The sequence below is a fragment of the Malus sylvestris genome, chromosome 15 (assembly GCF_916048215.2).
Source record: "Malus sylvestris chromosome 15, drMalSylv7.2, whole genome shotgun sequence".
NCBI classification, from domain to species: domain Eukaryota; kingdom Viridiplantae; phylum Streptophyta; class Magnoliopsida; order Rosales; family Rosaceae; genus Malus; species Malus sylvestris.
Genome location: NC_062274.1, coordinates 21668888 through 21687331, shown reverse-complemented (window position 1 = coordinate 21687331; position 18444 = coordinate 21668888). Strand labels below are relative to the sequence as shown.

The following is an 18444-nucleotide window of genomic DNA, read 5'->3' as shown; positions in this document are numbered from 1 at the left end:
AATTTATTCACATTTTCCACATCACTTTACTTTATGGCTTCGTCACCTTCCTGGTGTCGGCCAGCACAGCTCGATTCGGAGTCCATGTGAACTTTTCAGGTTGCGGTGTGTCAATATTGAGTTAAAAGAAATTAATTAAAAATTCTGAAAACGAAAACAATCACATGTAATGGGGACATTTTATTGTTTATCTATATCTAAACTACTTATTAATAGAACCGTGGTTGTCAACCAAGATTCTATGAAATTACTATTTTAACTCCCTCATTAAAATTGAACAAAATAAAAAATATGGGCAATTTAGTAATTATATGAACGTAAATTTTTCTTCTTTTTTTATTTTATTTTTTACAGCAACCTTCATGCCAAGGAAAAAATCCTGATTCGGAGACAAGTTTGTGGCCCTGAAGCAGGGCTATTGTGTCGATAATTGTGTACCACCGAATACTTTACTTATCAATTCCACTACTATTATCTTGTCATCTTTACCAACCTTTTCAAGTTAGGAAACCAACAATGGTTTGATTCCTTGGCGATATCCGTTAGTATACCATCTATTAGAATTCCTAGGAAGTTTACTTTCATCAAGATTTCAGAAATGTCTTAAGCGACAACATGGTGCTAAAGTGGTAGCACTCGACGGAAGCACTTCTAGGGGACAGTCATTCTTGGTCCTCGATGGAATTCACCCTTCAAATGTACTAGTACAGTTTCGAATCTTCAGGAGGAAGATTGAATCTCTTTAAGTTCTTTCTAAGGTGAGTTATTAGCAAATTTTTTTTTTTTTTTCCGGCCTTAGGACATTCCAACCAACACTAGTTCCCAAATTTCCTTTAGATGTTGTACTCGTCATTTCGATGAGTATAGGCAGGAGAGTACGAGTTGTTATACATTCGGGTAGCAGAAATCCTAGAAGCAGTAATCAATTTTCCCTAGAATTAACAAAACCAACTCATAGGACCAATTCCTTACCAGTCATCCGAAACTATCCATCTAAGGGGGCTCTAATTGATAATCAACCTACGGTGGCGCTACTAATTGATGATATTGTCTGATATCAAAGAACTATCAACCAGTATTCAGGTGGTATGATTTCTGATACCGGACACATGATAGTATCTGGGAGTGATACCTTTGTGCCAAAACACCGGATCACAGTTTCAGGGTAACGAACAATACCAAGTTATCATATATGCGTTAATTAGCGGCACGACTGATAGATTGATTAACAATGACTATCTGAGCTGAAGAAATAAAATTGTGGAAATTAGGAGCAAGCCTTCGCAGTTGTGTTAACCATTTTAGCTATCTAGGTAACCAGAACATTCTTGATCAATCACCCTTCTGATCACTTCCACATGCAAATATTAGAATTGTACGTGCCGTAGAGAAAGGAAGTAGTATTGTACGTTCTGAGGACGTATACCTTTGGCATCATTTCTCAAAATTTTACCTAGGATATCACCAAATGGTGAAGTGAATTACACCCTCAATCCACTTTTTCGTACTACATTAGTTTTCCTTATGTCTTTTCGAGCAAGTCCTACATCATCCAGAGAATTTAGTTACTAAAGCTTACCGATTAGGAATTTATCCAACCACACACCTTATCCAGGGAATCTCAAACCTATCCGCGAAAGCGAAAGGCCGAACCTTAGGATCGTACCTAGATTTTAGCGACTTTATCAGGTGATGATGAAAAACCGTTAGGCTTACTTCAAGTTGATGGTCTACCCGACCAACCTCTGAGCCCGAGGTTTCTTCCGTAGCTTGTCGAATTTGTAGTGGTCGTACCAATGACTTTCTCACCTATCCTAGCAATGAGAGAAAATTTTCTAACCATCATTGTGGAGAAAAAAATAATCAAGAAAATTATGGAGGCAACACGTGTACTTTTGGGAAGAGTCAAAGGTGATAAAAATTGTATTTATTCAAAACCCTTTCATCACTCCTTATCAAATCCTCACTCAAAAGGTAACTCCTAATTTTCCTATTCAATTTGGGATTAATTGCCAAGTTAATTGCAAGATATTATTTCACATAATATCTTGCAATTACACCCACAATTTGACCATATGTGGCCGGCCCCTATTCTCCAAATAGGGCCGGCCACTCCTCTATAAATAGCCATGTTTTCCCACTAAAATAATATGCTATTTCTCTCCCTAAAATTTCCTAAACACTTTCTCTCACAAATTCTAGCTTTGGCATTGGAGATTCTTCGGCCAAAACATCCCCCCATTCATCGTGGGTGCGTGAGGCTTTTGGCTTTAATCTTAGGTGTTATTATTTTGTAGGTGCATTTTTGTCAAAGGAGAAAACGGGGGAAATTTGCATCCATAACTGTTAGTCAGTTTTATACCAAATTCATCAATTGTTAACTTTGATTAAATTGGTACTTTTCTTAGGAGATGTGATCTCATTAGACGATATTCTTTTCTCTTTCCCAAAAGGTTGCAGCGGAAGAAAATTGAAATTCTCACAATGTATCGACAATTTGTTAGCAATTTTTCCACAATACTATTTTTCCTCACTTATCAACCGAGGAAAGTTAGTTTAGTTTGGGATGTTGGATATGAATAAAATTTCTAACAACATAAGTGTTGCCTCTTCCTGAGCATTATTCTTACATTTTTCGACAACATCGATAATTTAGAAATCCACAATGACATTTTATCTGGATGATTTGGCTGGGTAGATGCAGCATTATGGGGTATCGCTTATATTTCCCAATGGTTGGAACCGTATGAAATGAACCACCTTACTCATGACTTAGAGTCAACAATTACCATCTTTACTTGAAAATTGGATAACACTACTCTATGTAGAAACGTGTCCAAAATCTTTATCAACCTTAAACCTCTCAAATACATCTTCATTTGAAAAGAATTAGATTTCTAACAATGGAAAAAGAAGAACCAAATCAACACCTATTATTACACTATCATGTATCACCCCGGTTGTAGAAACGTAGTTACGGTTTACCGCAGCAAAAGTCATATTTACCCTTGAACCCTTACAGTCTGCCTTACCTCATTTCAATTGGAATTCATGAGTATTGATATGACGTTACCTACAAATCATCAAGAAATCATTCAAGTATAATCACTTCCTATATTCAAATGTAGTTGGGAAATATCATCATGAGCTCCCGATGCGAAGTATATTGTGTATGTGGAGATATGATGATGTTTCAGTGATTATCGACCAACTTGATCAATCAACCCTGTCACGCCCCAACACTATAGCACTACATTCCTAATAGTATGTAAGGCTATTTGAGGGGAATAAAATAATTTATTTGTAAGCAGTATGTAAGCGGAAATCATTTTGATAAAACGAAGAATAAAAGGGCAACTGAATTTGGATAAAAATTTTACATGGGAAAAGAACTTCACAATCTACAACAAAACCAAAGAGTTTAAGGTAATTATCATACTAAACCAACTCTTTAGTACAATTTGGAAAGTACAAAGCATTAAGTTTGGCTACAAAAGATTCCTTTAAGACAGTAAGGGAATCAAGCATATGTGGGAATCAAGCATATGTAGGAATCAAAAACCTGTGGAAAGTCAATGAGTGACTAAGAAGTTGACAAGTAACAAACAATGCTTGTCCCAAATTTAGTTCAGATATTCTATTTATAGGTGCACCGGTTCTGTAATAAAGTAAAGGTGAGCATCACAAACGTTCATCGCTCCCCCTCAGGGAATCCACCCCAGCTAGGTTTGAAAATAGTATACGACATTATATATACTATAGGAAAATGATTGATGCACAACAAAAGCTTTGTTTAGTTTTAAAAATAGATTGTATGCTCACACAATTTTCTTTTAAAAAGAAAACAAGATCCCAATAAATCGCTACATGCCTGATGATCGGTCCAATGACCAACTACCCCCTTACCTGGACCAACTCCGAATGAACATATTTATGGTAAGGTGTAGTGAGAGTGTCCTTTAATGCTCTACCCTTAGATATCCTAGTACCTCTCCTAGAAAGGTAGTGGTACTAATCCTTTCGTAGTAACCCCTCCGGAGCTTTAGAGGATTGAAACCCAAGGTGGTGGCTATGCCCCCTTCACTCTTAATTCATCACTTTAATTTGTAGCATAAAACAACATGTATATCATGGTATAAAACAAAACCATTTTTCCTCATGGTTCTATCATAGCAAAATATATGCAGCTTTCACAGACATTCGTATATTTACATATACGTACATTCATAAAATTTCATAACTAGGGTAAGTTAGGATCCCCCTACCTGGTCTCCAAGCTAAGCAAGCAATATTCCTCACCAATACATCGATTAAACGCAAGCACCGCGAGTAATTAGAGTCCCTAGTTCAACAATTACAATATGTCACTATATGTCCATATATAATGACTCAACTTTATTCCCATAACAACAATTTATCCAATAGGGACCTTTACTTAACCAAAATAAATATTCTATATTTGAACTTTTTATTATTTCAAATAGGTCCCCAAAATTTTGATAATTACACTTTCACCCTTGAACTTTTGGTAATTTACAAAATTATCCCAAAACCGAAACTATTTTCGCAATTCAGTCCCTAGTATGAAACCAGTGGCTTTGAGGTCTGTTTTCCCAGAAATTCAACATATCTTTCAAGCCAAAACATAATCCATCAATAGTACAACTCATTTATTCCATACAAACGTCCTTTAAAGCCCAAATTCGAAATAGTACGAATCAATCATCATATTTCTCTATATCTCATTCATATGAAACTTATATAAAATCTCAAAAATCTGATCATGTGTAAATCTTTACCTTAATGTCTCAGAAATTGTTCTCCAGTCATCCAATAGGCTTCAAAGCTCTCAAATCGTGCAAACTTAAGTAATAATCGAAGATTTGGGTCTATTTAGTCACGAATCCCAATCTAAATGAATTGTTCAAACTTCAGTAATAATCCTCAAAATTTACCTTCGGACGTTGGGTTCGATTCACTAAGCATGTAGGTGAAAACCGATTCTCAATCAGATTCCCAGATTGAAAGTTATGAATTTCGAAAGATTGAAGGGAAATATTTTCCTTTTACTATTTTCGTTTCAGCTTCCAACACTGAATAAGGAAGTATATTTATAATCTTCCAAGCTTGCCGCCTCACCTCTTCAATTTCAGAGGTCCAATAGGTGTTTGCCATGTGTCAAGCAAGATGGATATCTAGTCTCTTTTTCTTTTGCTTTGTTCTTTTCTTTTGATCCTTACATACATATGTGTTGTCATGGTGTGTATTGACACCACCATCAGCCCCTCTTTGCTGGTCGTTCCAGCTGCTGTCCACGTGGCAAGTCAGCCATACCTTGGCTGCCACATGGCGTTCCAACATTTATCCAGCTTGAAATCTCATAAAAATTTCATTCGAGCCCCAAAGAATAATTCGAAAAATGCTACAAACTCTCGCCTACTTTCAACCTATCACCTTAAAATAACCCTTGATCTCATGTAAAATTATCACCCATTCAAAAAGAATTGTAAATTGTAAAACTCAAAGACACTCCAAAGTTCATAAAAACACTTCTAAAATTTCAGGGTCTTACAAACCCACTTTTCGTTGGTCTAGAGGGAATCACTCATTCTTGAATTTATCAGATTTTCTGATGTTTCGATAAGTATCTACTCTGATCGTGATTCCATATTCACCCCTCTATGCCGGAAGTTATTCCAATCAACCTTAGGTACGTGTCTACCCTACTGCACTTCATATTATTTCTGAGGAAGGTAAACTATCTAGAAGGACCGTTGACATTAAAATTATAATTGTGACCATTAATTTCTCAATCACCCAACAAATACTTTGCCGAACGAATCTTTACTGTTGGTGATTGAATATTCCAAAAGCTACCATTGTAGCGAGATATCATGCATTAATTCCAGTTACCTTGTATTCTAGATTTGATGGACTTGTTTTGACCCTTAAATTCTTAACAGTTCTTTTAGCCTTCTCGACATAGTTTTCGCTAAATCCGAGGGAAATTCAATATGAAGCTGCTCGCTAAGGCATTTTGAACTATATTGTATGGCTACTTGGTGTGCATGTCACTACTGCATCTCCCTATGATACACATTTCATTTCCAAGTCTTGGGAAGCCTTTTTGAAGGTTATGAGTACTAAGTTTTTGTCCAGTACCACATTTTCACCCTCAAACAAAAGGCCAGTTTGAATGAACTATCCAAACCTTAATGGACTTGTTCGATTTTGTCCGTTCTACAATTAGCATGGTTGTAACATGTACTTATCTTTATTTTAGTTGCATGTAACTACGGTTACAATTTTTGGTTTTGGGTATGACACCATTGAGACGTAGTATGGAGATTTTATGCATAGCACATGATTAACAGAGGAGTATTACAAACAAGCATTTGAATAATCAAGATTACAATTTAGGAAATTGTGTGCTATTTGCGTTATCGCTCGAGAGGGTAGTATGTGAGCACGGTCGAGGTGCTAATCAAACGATTTATATGTATTTCCCAATGATGGTAATATTGCTCCCTTAGGAATTTGTTGCTTGCTTATCGAGACAACAGTGAGCTGTCAATATCGCGAGCTGCAGACCATAATACTAATAACTTATTCGTTGGGTTTGTTAAGCAAGTGGACAAGTAGGTCCTTTTACATTGACATTTTAGATATTTATTTATTTATTGTCGGAGTACGTTTGCATTTTTAGATACTATGCTCTTATTCTCGGAGTACGTGATGTTACGAATGTGTAGGTGAAACATTTTCTATTTTCAGTTTTAATTTCAGTATAATTATTCTAACTTATGTTATTATATATATATATGTGTGTGTGTGTGTGTGTGTGTGTGTGTGTGTGTGTGTGTGTGTGTGTGTGTACGTATTTTGACATGATGTTATTATACATATATAAATATTATTCTAACTTTACATTATATATATATATATATATATATATATATATGTATATATATATATGTATTTTGACGTGATGTTATTATACATATATAAATATTTTTGACTTTATGTTTTCATCAAAAGTAGTACATTTTAGTATTGTACTTAAGGAGAATGAAAGTTTGAGTTTGGAGGCATCAAAGAGGAATTATTGCAATCCGATCGTGACGAAATGGTATTCTCTTTTATGCAACCCGCTCTGGCTTGAATTCTTCTTTATATATATTTATTTCTATCTTTGAGTATTTTTTGTATAGCAACTTATTTCCAATTCCGGGGACAAATTTTTTTTAAGGTGGATAGATCGTGACAACCCATCCCTACTTTTACGATTTTATTAATTTTAGAAGAGTGAATTGACGAAAATACCCTAAAGGCGAGATTATTGACTTTCATTGACCGTTAGTTCGTGACACATTTGAGCTATTACTTTACCATATTCTCGAAGTACTCGACGGTATGAATGTATAGGCGTGAAGGGAATCGAAATTGGAGCTACAATGCAGATTTTACGAAACTACGAATCCGAGAAATACTTTCTTGAAAAATTACTATTTTATATTTTATATATTTTTCAAAATTATTATATTATTATATTATTATTTTAATATTTTTTGTTTAGATATTTTGAATATTTTATTAATTTATATTGGGGCCGTGGGACCTACACATCCCAAAAACTCCCCACTCTCTTCTTGCCACGTTTGCTCTCTTCCATCACAAACCAAGACTATCTTTCTCCTCTCTATTCTCTCCCGTCTCTCTCACTCTAGCACTCTCCTCTCTCTATACAATCACTGGTGCCAAGATCGGAGCACCACCATCACCGTACCATCACAATTCCAACAAGCATCGCAACCCCCAAACTCCATTAACCGTGATCTCTTATCGATAGAAACCTCTTACTCCGTGACACCATCACTGTTTATATTTTCTCCGATGAGATCTCGAGTTCTAACGATGTTAAGTTCCAAAAACCACCCAAAACATCTTGGATCATGTTTTAGTAAATATTCCTAGCTTTCTTAAAGGTCTTGATGTAGGTTTTGGTACAGCATCGCTATGAGGAAAGCATCCCAGATTTTCCTGGTAGCTTCGAGCCGCTTTCCGGCCAACTCTGGCCACTGTTGCTAAACCCCATCCCCGAATTTATATGTAATTTTATAATTTCCCAAAGTTTTAATGAAAACTTCATTTTGGTCCCCTAGCTTGACTAAATCTGGACCCTTTGTCTAGATTCCTAAACTCCCTCACACTGCCACGTGGCAGCATCCTAACAAACATTCTCTCTCTCTGTTTCCCTGACATCTCACTTCCCTCCTCTTTCTCGGACCTATCTCCCTCTCTGCACTCACTCATTTCCCTCTCTCTGTAATCACTATCATCTGTCTATTTCTCATCCTCCCATGAGCCCACACTCACACACACACACACACACACACCCATCACCAACCCCGTACCTACAACACCTCTATCATCATCAACTTCATTCTTCTCTCTCTTTCCCGTCGCTACGAAGAACGACAAAACCCAGAAAACTCCAGCGGGGTTTTATTAATTTTTCTGGTTGGGTAAGCCTCGAATTTCCCTCTATTCGTTCTAGACTCTTGCATGAATGTGTTTTAATGAGTTTTATATCATTTTATCAAGGTTTTAGAATGAAATCGGTTTGGGGGAAAGCTCACCTAGCTCCAACGAGGCCGTGGGTGTCGAGGGAATTTCCGGTCACCTCCAGCTTTTTTAATGCAAACGGAAGGTATAAAATTGCTCCTATCATCTAGTTCTTCATTTTGATACATAGATCGAAGTCTAAGGATGTCGTTTGCAGTCGACCAGAGCTTTACAGCTCCGGCGTTCTTCTCTGGTGCACCTAAGGCCTTTCAGGTCGTTTCTCAACCCACGGGCCTTAAGCCCGTTTTGGTTTCAGCCAGTAGCCTAGGTCATTTCCTTTTTATTTTATTTTATTTTTGTTTTATTTCCTTAAAACCCAAAAAGAGCCTTCAAGCTGTTCCTAATAGGGTCTTCGGCCCGTTCCTTCTTCAACCCAAGAACCCTTAGCTTCCAAGCCTTAAGGCCAGGAGGAACTCGGGCCTCAAGCCCGTTAAGCCCATCTTCTTTTTATTTAAATTAAATTGTTTTAAAAACCCTTAGGGCCCTTTGGCCATTTCTAATAAGAGCTTTAAGCTCAAACCCTAAAAACCCAACATCCTAAACCTATTTCCCTAAACCCTCTAAACCCAAAACCCTTAGGGCCTATTAGGCCCAACCCAAATTCAAACCCTAAGTCCAAACCCAGTGGACCTTTGATCGTTGACTATGACCGTTGACTCGGTCAACGGTCAACGTTGACTTTGACTTTGACCGGTCAACATTCAATGTTGACTTTTAGGGTTAACTTTTCGAGGTTTCGTCCGGGACCTCTCCTAGGCTAATTTCGATGTCCTGGACCCGTTTTTGAAGTCCATTTTCCCAAATTCAATTGTTTGAATAGAGTTTGACTAAAGGTACCCCTTTATGTGATTATGTGCAGTTATTAACGGTGATTCCGTTATTCTTTTTTTGGTACAGCTTTGCATCATCAATGTACGGTGAATGGACCCCTTCTAAAATTACATGATTTCATAGTTTAATTGCATAAATGAAATGCATGCCTTACGAGTTTATAAACTGATTTTATGTTAAGCATGTTTATAGAATATGTTGTTTATTGTCTCGTTTTTGGTGAGGAATAAATTGTTGGCCTATACTGAGCTATATTTTAATATATCGTATTTTCTATAAAAACCATGAATTGGTCGACCCGATCCACAACCCAAAACCGGCCTAACCCAATTACTGGGCCCAATCCAATTACCCTTGGCCTATCAACCCAATCCAACCCATGTAGGCCAGAGTTGTAACATCCCACATCAACTAACGGAAAGGGGGTGATGTGTCTTATATGTACATGCTCACTTCCTAGCACGAGGCATTTTGGGAGCTCATTGGCTTTGGGTTCCATCAGAACTCCGAAGTTAAGCGAGATCGCAGTGAGAGCAATCCTAGGATAGGTGACCCACTGGGAAGTTCTCGTGTGAGTCCCTAGAAACAAAACCGTGATGGCGTGGTCGGGGCCCAAAGCAGACAATATCGTGCTAGGGTGGAGTCAAGCTCGGGATGTGACAATTTGGTATCAGAGTCAATCCCTGGCCAGAAGTGTGCCGACGAGGATGTCGGGCCCTAAAAAGGTGGATTGTAACATCCCACATCGCCCAGGGTGTGGATCATGTAAGCCTTATATGTATATTCCTATCTCTACCTAGCACGAGGCCTTTTGGAAGCTCACTGGCTTCGGGTTCCGTCGAAACTCCAAAGTTAAGCGAGTTCGCGCGAGAGCTATCCCATGATGGGTGAACCACTGGGAAGTTCTCGCATGAGGTCCCAGAAACAAAATCGTGAGGGCATGGTCAGGGCCCAAAGTGGACAATATCGTGCTACGGCGGAGTCGAGCCCGGGATGTAGTGGGGGCCTGGGCTAGGATGTGACACTCTTAGGTTTAAATTTATTCACATTTTTCCACATAATCACACTTTATGGCTTTGTCACCTTCCAGGTGTCGGCCAGCACTGCTCGATTCGGAGTCCTAGTGGACATTCCAGGTCGGGATGTGATAATTTGGTATCAGAGCCAATCCCTGGCCGGATATGTGCCGACGAGGACGTCAGGTCCCTAAGGGGGTGGATTGAAACATCCCACATCGACCAACAGAGAGGGGGTGATGTGCCTATATGTACATGCCCACCTTATATAACACGAGGCCTTTTGGGGACTCACTGGCTTTAGATTCCATTGGAACTCCGAAGTTAAGCGAGTTTGGGCTATAGCAATCCCAGGATGGGTGACCCACTGGGAAGTTGCTAGTGAGTTTCTAAAAACAAAATCGTGAAGGTGTGGCCCAAAGTGGACAATATCGTGCTACGACAAAGTCGAGACTGGGATGTGACATAATGGTATCACAGCCACTCTGCTGTGTGGTGCGAGTGTCCCGACAAGGACGTCGGGCCCCTAAAGAGGGTGGATTGTAACATCTCACATCGACCAACGGAGAGGGGATAATGTGCCTTATATGTACATGTTCACCTCCTATACCATGAAGCCTTTAGGGAGCTCACTGGCTTCGGGTTCTATCGGAACTCCGAAGTTAAACGAGATCGCAGCGAGAGTAATCGCAAGATAGGTGACCCACTGGGAAGCTCTCGTGTGAATTCCTAGAAACAAAACCGTGAGGGCGTGGTCGGGGCCTAAAGCGGACAATATCGTGCTACGGTGGAGTCGAACCCGAGATGTGACAAGAGCTAACTCAACAACCCAATCCCAGATCTAACCCGGACCCAGTTTCAGTTTCCTGGGCCGGTGCATGGCCCGCGCGTGGAGCACACGCGCCTTCGTCAAAGGTACTGTGGCGCTGACGACTTTTTCGGTGAACTTTTTGGCAAGCCAACTCGGCGCGTGCAGTGAAGCGTAGAGGAACCCCGAGGTCCCTCCTTTGGTTTCTCGACATGCCGAATCTGAATCCGCCATCCGTTTTCTAAAATTCGACCATTTTAAAATAGTTCTTTTATTAGCCGTACTTTGTACGAAAATGCCTAATTATGTTAATATGTTATATTTACGTAAATGGTCTCGTTTCAAGGTAAAAAGCATCGCAAGGATGTTCGATGCCCATGAGGCAAGTTCAACTCGATGACATGACTTATGAGTTGGTCTTTTCTTTTATATAGTGTGCGTGTGTATATATATATGTATTGGTTAGTTTCCATATATATATATATATATATATATATATATATATATATATTAATGAATTTTCTACATGATTGCCATAATTAAATTAATGTTTATAAGAAATGTCTTATTGTTAGGAAATTATGAAATAATCTTACGAGATGCACATGTAAGCTTACTATAAGGGGGTGCCTTAATTATATTTATGGTTATGAATGGTATTATATTGACTAGAATTATTGAATTACTGTGGCATGATCATATTTACATTATCTGCTCATCATTGCTGCACCGGTGTTAGTACTCGCCCGGGGCCAGGGCCAGTCTTTCACGTGCATGTGCACATCACACCGTACACTCACTTTGGATTCATTGTAGGTGCCATTTTTGTACTAGATTGTTATAGGCAATCAAGACTCGTATATGCTGCGTATAGCGCTAGTCTTCACATGATTATAGTACTAAAGCGTAAATCATTATTACACCCAGTCATGTTCATGTCAGAATACCTCTGCATGAACTCGTGTGTCAGCATATGTCGATGAGCACTCGATATGATACGTTTGTTTATGTGAGATTATGTGACTGTCGAACGTTAAATGGTTCTTTACGAAATATATTGTGACGTATTGAATTCTTGAAATATTGCAGGCTACAGTAAGTACTTTCATACTATACATGTGAAATGGGTTCATTCCCGCTCACAAGCATACTCTTATATTTAGGCACTTTTAGGTTTAAATTTATTCACATTTTCCACATCACTTCACTTTATGGCTTCGTCACCCTCTTGTTGTCGACCAGCACATCTTGATTCAGAGTCCAGGTGGACTTTTCGGGTCGAGGTGTGTTAATATTGAGTTAAAAGAAAATAATTAAAAATTCTGAAAACTAAAAGAATCCCATGCAGTGGGCACATTTTATTGTTTATCTATATCTAAACTACTTATTAATAGAACCGTGGTTGTCAACCAAGATTCTATGAAATTACTATTTTAACTCCCTCATTAAAATTGAACAAAATAAAAAATATGGGCAATTTAGTAATTATATGAATGTAACTTTTTCTTGTAAATTTTTCTTTTTTTACAACAACCTCACAGTCAGGTTAGTATAGCATGCTCTATTTTAAAATTTAGAATAAAATTAAATAATAGAAAAAAGGCTTATTATCCCAATTCATAAACTAATTTTTTTTTTTTAAAACTAATCACACTTCATAATAAAAAAATAAAATAAAAAGGATAAATCTCAGTTTACTACCCTCAAGTTTCGTGGTTTTCAACATTTAGTACATAAAATTGTTTTCGTCCCAGAGTCATACTTAAAGTGTTAATTTTGGGACAGTCTCATACATCCGTTAGTCTGGTCGTTAAGTCTCCCGTTAACTGATGATGTGGCGTACATGTAGACAATGATTAGGCGCCACGTGTCAATTAAGGTTCCATGTCGATATTAAAAATTAAAAAAAATTAAAAAAAATTAAATTAATAAAAAATAAAAATAAAAAATAAAAAAGTGCAGAACCCCTTCGTCTTCCCCATGTCCCCCACCCATTTCCATACCCCCACCGCCACCCTCAATTTCAACCTCAACCACCACGACATCGTTGACCCCAACGAATCAAACTAACTCCAGTTCCCAAGCAGCATGCAGAGAAGTACTTCCCGCTTGGCAGCAATGACTCGAGCCTCCTGCTGAGTTTCGAGGATGACTTAGGCCTCCTGGGGAGAGCTTAACCTGCAAAACGTACATCAACTGGACTAAGGAGAAGGCGATGCCGATCACCGCGCGCAGCGGAATCAAAATATCTGCCCCGAGATCTGGGAGTATCGTCTCCCCCATAGCTTCGAGATCTCCGCCCCGAGATCTGAGAGTATCACCACGCACAGTCGATCATCGCTCCTTCGAGCTCACGGGGCCGTCGAAGAGGATGAGGGTTGAGTACGTAGGTGGAGTCGAAGAGGGAGGGGGAAGGATGGATGTGCAGAGGAGAGAAGGGAGGGGGGGTCAGGGGCTTAAGGAAGAAGACCTTTTTTTATTTTGTAATTCTTTAATATTTTTAATGTTTATTTATTTATTTTTTTTAATATCCACATGGGACCTTTATTGAAACGTGGCGCCCAATCATTGTCTACATGGGCGCCACGTCATCAGTTAACGGGAGACTTAATAGTCAGACTAACGGATGTATGAGACTGTCCCAAAATTAACACTTTAGGTATGACTCTAGGACGAAAAAAACTTCATATACTAAATATTGAAAACCACGAAACTTAAGGGTAGTAAAATGAGATTTACCCTAAACAAAATAAAAAGAAATTGTTCACACACACTGTGGGTGGATCTCTGCTAGTTACTAGTATATAAAAAGAGAAGATAAAAAGGGTGAAGTTTTCTAATACCCAAATTATCCTTCTACCTTCAGGATTTCAAAAAAAAAATTCACCAAAAAAAAAACAATTCATTATTTTAAAATATATTTTAATAAAAAACAATAATATCTAAAATAAGTACAATTAAAAAAGTTGACCAAAAAAAAGTACAATAACCAAGAGTTCAATTGCAATCAGCGTAAGCTTGTGGCAAGAGACTAGTATAAATGATTCTAGTATTATTTTAAAAATATTAATGAAAGAAAACAATGGTATCATTTTGAAAATATATAATGAAAGAAAACAATCGTTACATAGTATGGTGTAATTTGTTACATTTTCATCAGTATCACACAAATTGATTTTCGTAAACTGATAATTGTTTGTTACTCTCAAGAAACTTCTGCAACTTTTGCAAGAAGTGTAAGTAGGTGGTACACCAATGTCACCAGTTTGATCTGAACCCGGTCCAAGCGTCATCAGCACGGTGGAAGATCCTTAGGCGGAGGCATGACCGATAGATCTAATCCCGGTCCATCTTCTACAACAAATGCCATCTTCAATCCCCACCCGGTATGAAGCTCCAAATGACAGTGCATGAACCAAACACCTAAAAATTCAAACAAATGAACCAAAGCTTATAGTGGTAAATAACCAACAAGTCTATATGTCGTGTGGTACATGTTAATTAAAGTTTGCGATTACCTGGATTATCAGCTCTAAACCGAATGGCAGTCCAACCACCTGTGGGAACACCGACTGTATTTCTCTCAACAGGATCAACTAAGTTGTACTTAGCAGGGTCCTTGGCAGGATCAAAGTTCCCAATCCCAGTTCCAACAACAAAGAAGTTGTATCCGTGGAGATGGAACGGATGCGACTCCACTGTTAGGAGATTTGTGTCTTGCAAAACAATCTCAACCGTCGAATTGAACGCAATCTTGCTCAGTCTAGTTCCAGTTGATGTCCCAAGGTTGGCTGTGAGTGGTGCACCAGTGTAGTTGAAAGGAGTTGAAGGCCTATCAGGGAAGTCGGTTTTGAACACCCCTTTGAGATTGAAGTAATGTGCTTGAAGAAGACCGACCTGAGGCATTTCGAAAGAGATGTTGTTCAAGGAAGCAACAAATCGTGTTCCATTGATGCAACTAGGGCACGATTCTTTCCCGAAACCAATGGTGTAGAAGAGTTTCCGGTCGACTTTGAGAGGCACATTGGCCGGAAAGTTTGGAGTGTTTAGGCTTCTGAGCTTCTTGTTGAAGCTTAAAGCGAAGGAGGTGTCGTTAGGGTTAGGCAATTGAGGAAGGCTTGGCAGGATGGTGTTCAGAACTCCTTGGTATTGGAGAATGGCAGTGGCTGTCTTGTTGTCTACGGGAACTGGAGCATCCATGAAAGGCCTAGCAGCCATGAAGTATCTGCCTGAAGCTTGATTGGCTTTGACCAAAACGTTTGTGGTCTGGCCTGGTGCAATTAGTATGGCTTGAGTAGTGAAGGGTTTGGTGTAAACTGCATCGACCTCCACCACTGTCAGGTTGTGTCCAGCAATGCCGAAGAAAAGTTCGTCATTGAGAGCAGCGTTGATGATTCTGAGGAGATAGGTCTTCCCTTGCTCAACCTCCATTGCAAAAGTATCTAAACCAAAGAAAATGGAACAAAATTAAATTACAATTTTTTGCAATTGTGCTTATGTTGAAGCTGAAAGTGTGATTGTGTTTAGAAATTTTTTTTTTTTTTTTTGGGGGGGGGGAAGGGTGCGGTTTGGAGTTAAACATTTTGGCTTTATAGGGTTTAATTTTAGCATTTCAACTCTGTACAGGACGTTCTGTCATTTTTAAAGACAAGATGTGCTGAGAAAACCTCACTTATACTCTTCAATTCTGATTCCATTTATTGAAACGGTTGAATATTTTAGTTGTAAAATCGTCATTTCAAGCTTAGAGATTAGGTTTAGTATTGGTGTGGTTTTTAAAAGTAGGCTTGCTTACGTTTCTCAGAGCAAGGAAACAATGGCCCTGGCTTGCCATTGATGGTGTGAGCATCTGAGGAGTTTGGTGGCAATCCCAAGCTGTTTGCCTTGTTGACAAAGGTTTCCACATCCACATTCCACCATTCTCCAAGTATAATCTCAGTTTCCCTATACGGCTGTGGGAATGGGAATGGAGTTCCTTGTTTAGGCATGATCACAATTGCTCCATAGACAGTAGCCCTTAGCCAAAGAATATGTGCATGCCACCACAAAGTTCCTCTTTGCCCTGTCACATTGAAGTCGTATGTGTAGCTACTTCCGGTTTGGATCGGACATTGGGTCACATAAGCTGGTCCATCTGCCCAACCATTTCGGTACTGCTTCAATCCATGCCTGCAAAGAAAGGATTAAATTAAACCCTCTAAATGTTTCTGCTAAACCAACATATTTTTCTTGGAGAACCGGTAATTAGTACTCTGATACGAAAAAAGGTTGTGATAAAAAAAGGCTGGTAGTTTAGGTTAATTCTTACCAGTGAATTGACATGTTGTATTGAGCATGGTTTGTGACATTGATTTGAAGTCTGTCACCTTCCCGGACATAGATCGTAGGCCCTGGAAATCCGCCATTTACAGTAACAATCGGTTTTGCATGGCACAATCTGCTCACATTCTTTACTTGAACCTGTAAAAGCACACAGATGAGGATTTTATCGAATAAAAAACAATGCACGGAGTACTACTTTTTCTTCTTTTTTTTCTTTGTTTCTTGTAATGCATGGAAACAACTCACATCAAACTGGTATTTCTTAATAGCAGCTTCAGCTGGAGAAGTGATTAAGCCAAGAAAACCGCAAAAGACAAACACGAACGTGCATAAAAATCTTTTCCGGAGGCAGCTGCTAGCCATTTCGATTCTCTCGTTTGATCGCAGCTTCTTAAATGTTTATGTGAAGAGGCACTGAGGCATGGAGACTAAGATGCCAAATATTTATATGAATGTGTTGAGGCAAAATTTGCATTTGTTTTTTCAAGTTTGTTAAGGGGCTTCTGGCTCAATTAACTAATAATTAGGTAGGAATTGTGCTGGACATGAAACCTTGCAAGCAAAATTCTGAAAGGGACTCGGATTGTCTTTGACTGACTTTAAGGTTGGGATTGCTAAAACTAGGGACAAGATTTCAGATTTCAGAAACTTCAGATTTGTAAAATGGATAAAGGATGTATTTTGACAGGAACAATTTTTTTTTTATACATGTACACCAACCAAAACCCTAAATGCAGTGCCAATCTTTACCGTTAAGGGAAAGGCATAGCTTAATGAATATGGTAATGGTACTGCTAAAGGGTTCTTGACGAGGGAGACTCACGGGTATGCACCTGGCATGCCATGTCTGTTTAAGTCAATCACGTGCCTTTATGTGTCATCTTTATAAATTAAACATTTGAATTTTCTCATGTAGCCGTAAATAGCTCATGTGGCACTGCATAAAACGTGATTAATTTGAGGCACCGCTAATGCGATAGACTAGTTACTAGGGAGTTAATTACTCTCTTAATTATTTGTCATAAGCAAGTTTTCAGTGTAATAACATTGCTATATATTATTACAATGAACTCATGTTTGACACGTATATTTTATTGATATTGTAACCTAGGTCCATGATCAATCATGTCTTCTACATCATTGTAACACATGAATTAGTGATACTAGATGATGGGGTGGCAATTCAAACAATTAAACCCGATAACCGTAGATATCTGTCCGAATGAAATGGATTTGGAGATGAAAATCGGGTATATTTTGGATATGATGAAATACTGCGAACATCATTCTGTTATGGTTTTGGATATGGTTATAAGAGCTTCTGATCCATATTTGTCACCAAATGCGACCTGAATATTATATTGTATGTAACATAATTTGTATAAAATATAATAGTAATATAATTTTTCTAAAATGTAATACTTATATATATATATATATATATATATATATATATATATATATATATTCATTATTCGTGGAACCCTTCATCTTGGGAATACAAAAGTTGCATTTTGGGAGTTGCATGTTGTGAGAAAGTTCAAAGTTTTGAATCAAAATCAATGAGAATTCAATGATGCTTATGAGAGATACAGAAGATTAGCCAACATCATCAATGCTTTAAATTCAATACTTTAATAATTTACACATAAAATGTTCCAAGTTTATTGTCTCTCTTCACGAGTCTCACAATCAAGAAATTGGTGGATATTTAATGAAAAAATTAGTCTCTACAAAATTATAGTGCGTCAACCGAACTAATATTTTTTTTTTTTGTATTGACGAAAATGGATATAACCCTTAACTGATGGGGAATCCGTTACCCCGTGAGTATAATTATGG

At 38.2% G+C, this 18444-nt stretch overlaps 1 protein-coding gene across 1 annotated transcript; it reads right to left on the bottom strand.

Annotated features, from left to right (window-relative positions):
- Positions 1-14312: 14312 nt before the first annotated feature.
- LOC126604792 (laccase-11-like) lies at positions 14313-17004 on the bottom strand. The gene is made up of 5 exons (XM_050272102.1): positions 16849-17004; positions 16589-16740; positions 16076-16449; positions 14799-15722; positions 14313-14703 (listed from the first exon to the last, which is right to left on the bottom strand). The coding sequence occupies exons 1-5, from the start codon at positions 16963-16965 to the stop codon at positions 14573-14575; spliced, it is 1698 nt and encodes a 565-aa protein (XP_050128059.1). The 5' UTR covers positions 16966-17004; the 3' UTR covers positions 14313-14572.
- Between the last annotated feature and the right edge of the window lie 1440 nt (positions 17005-18444).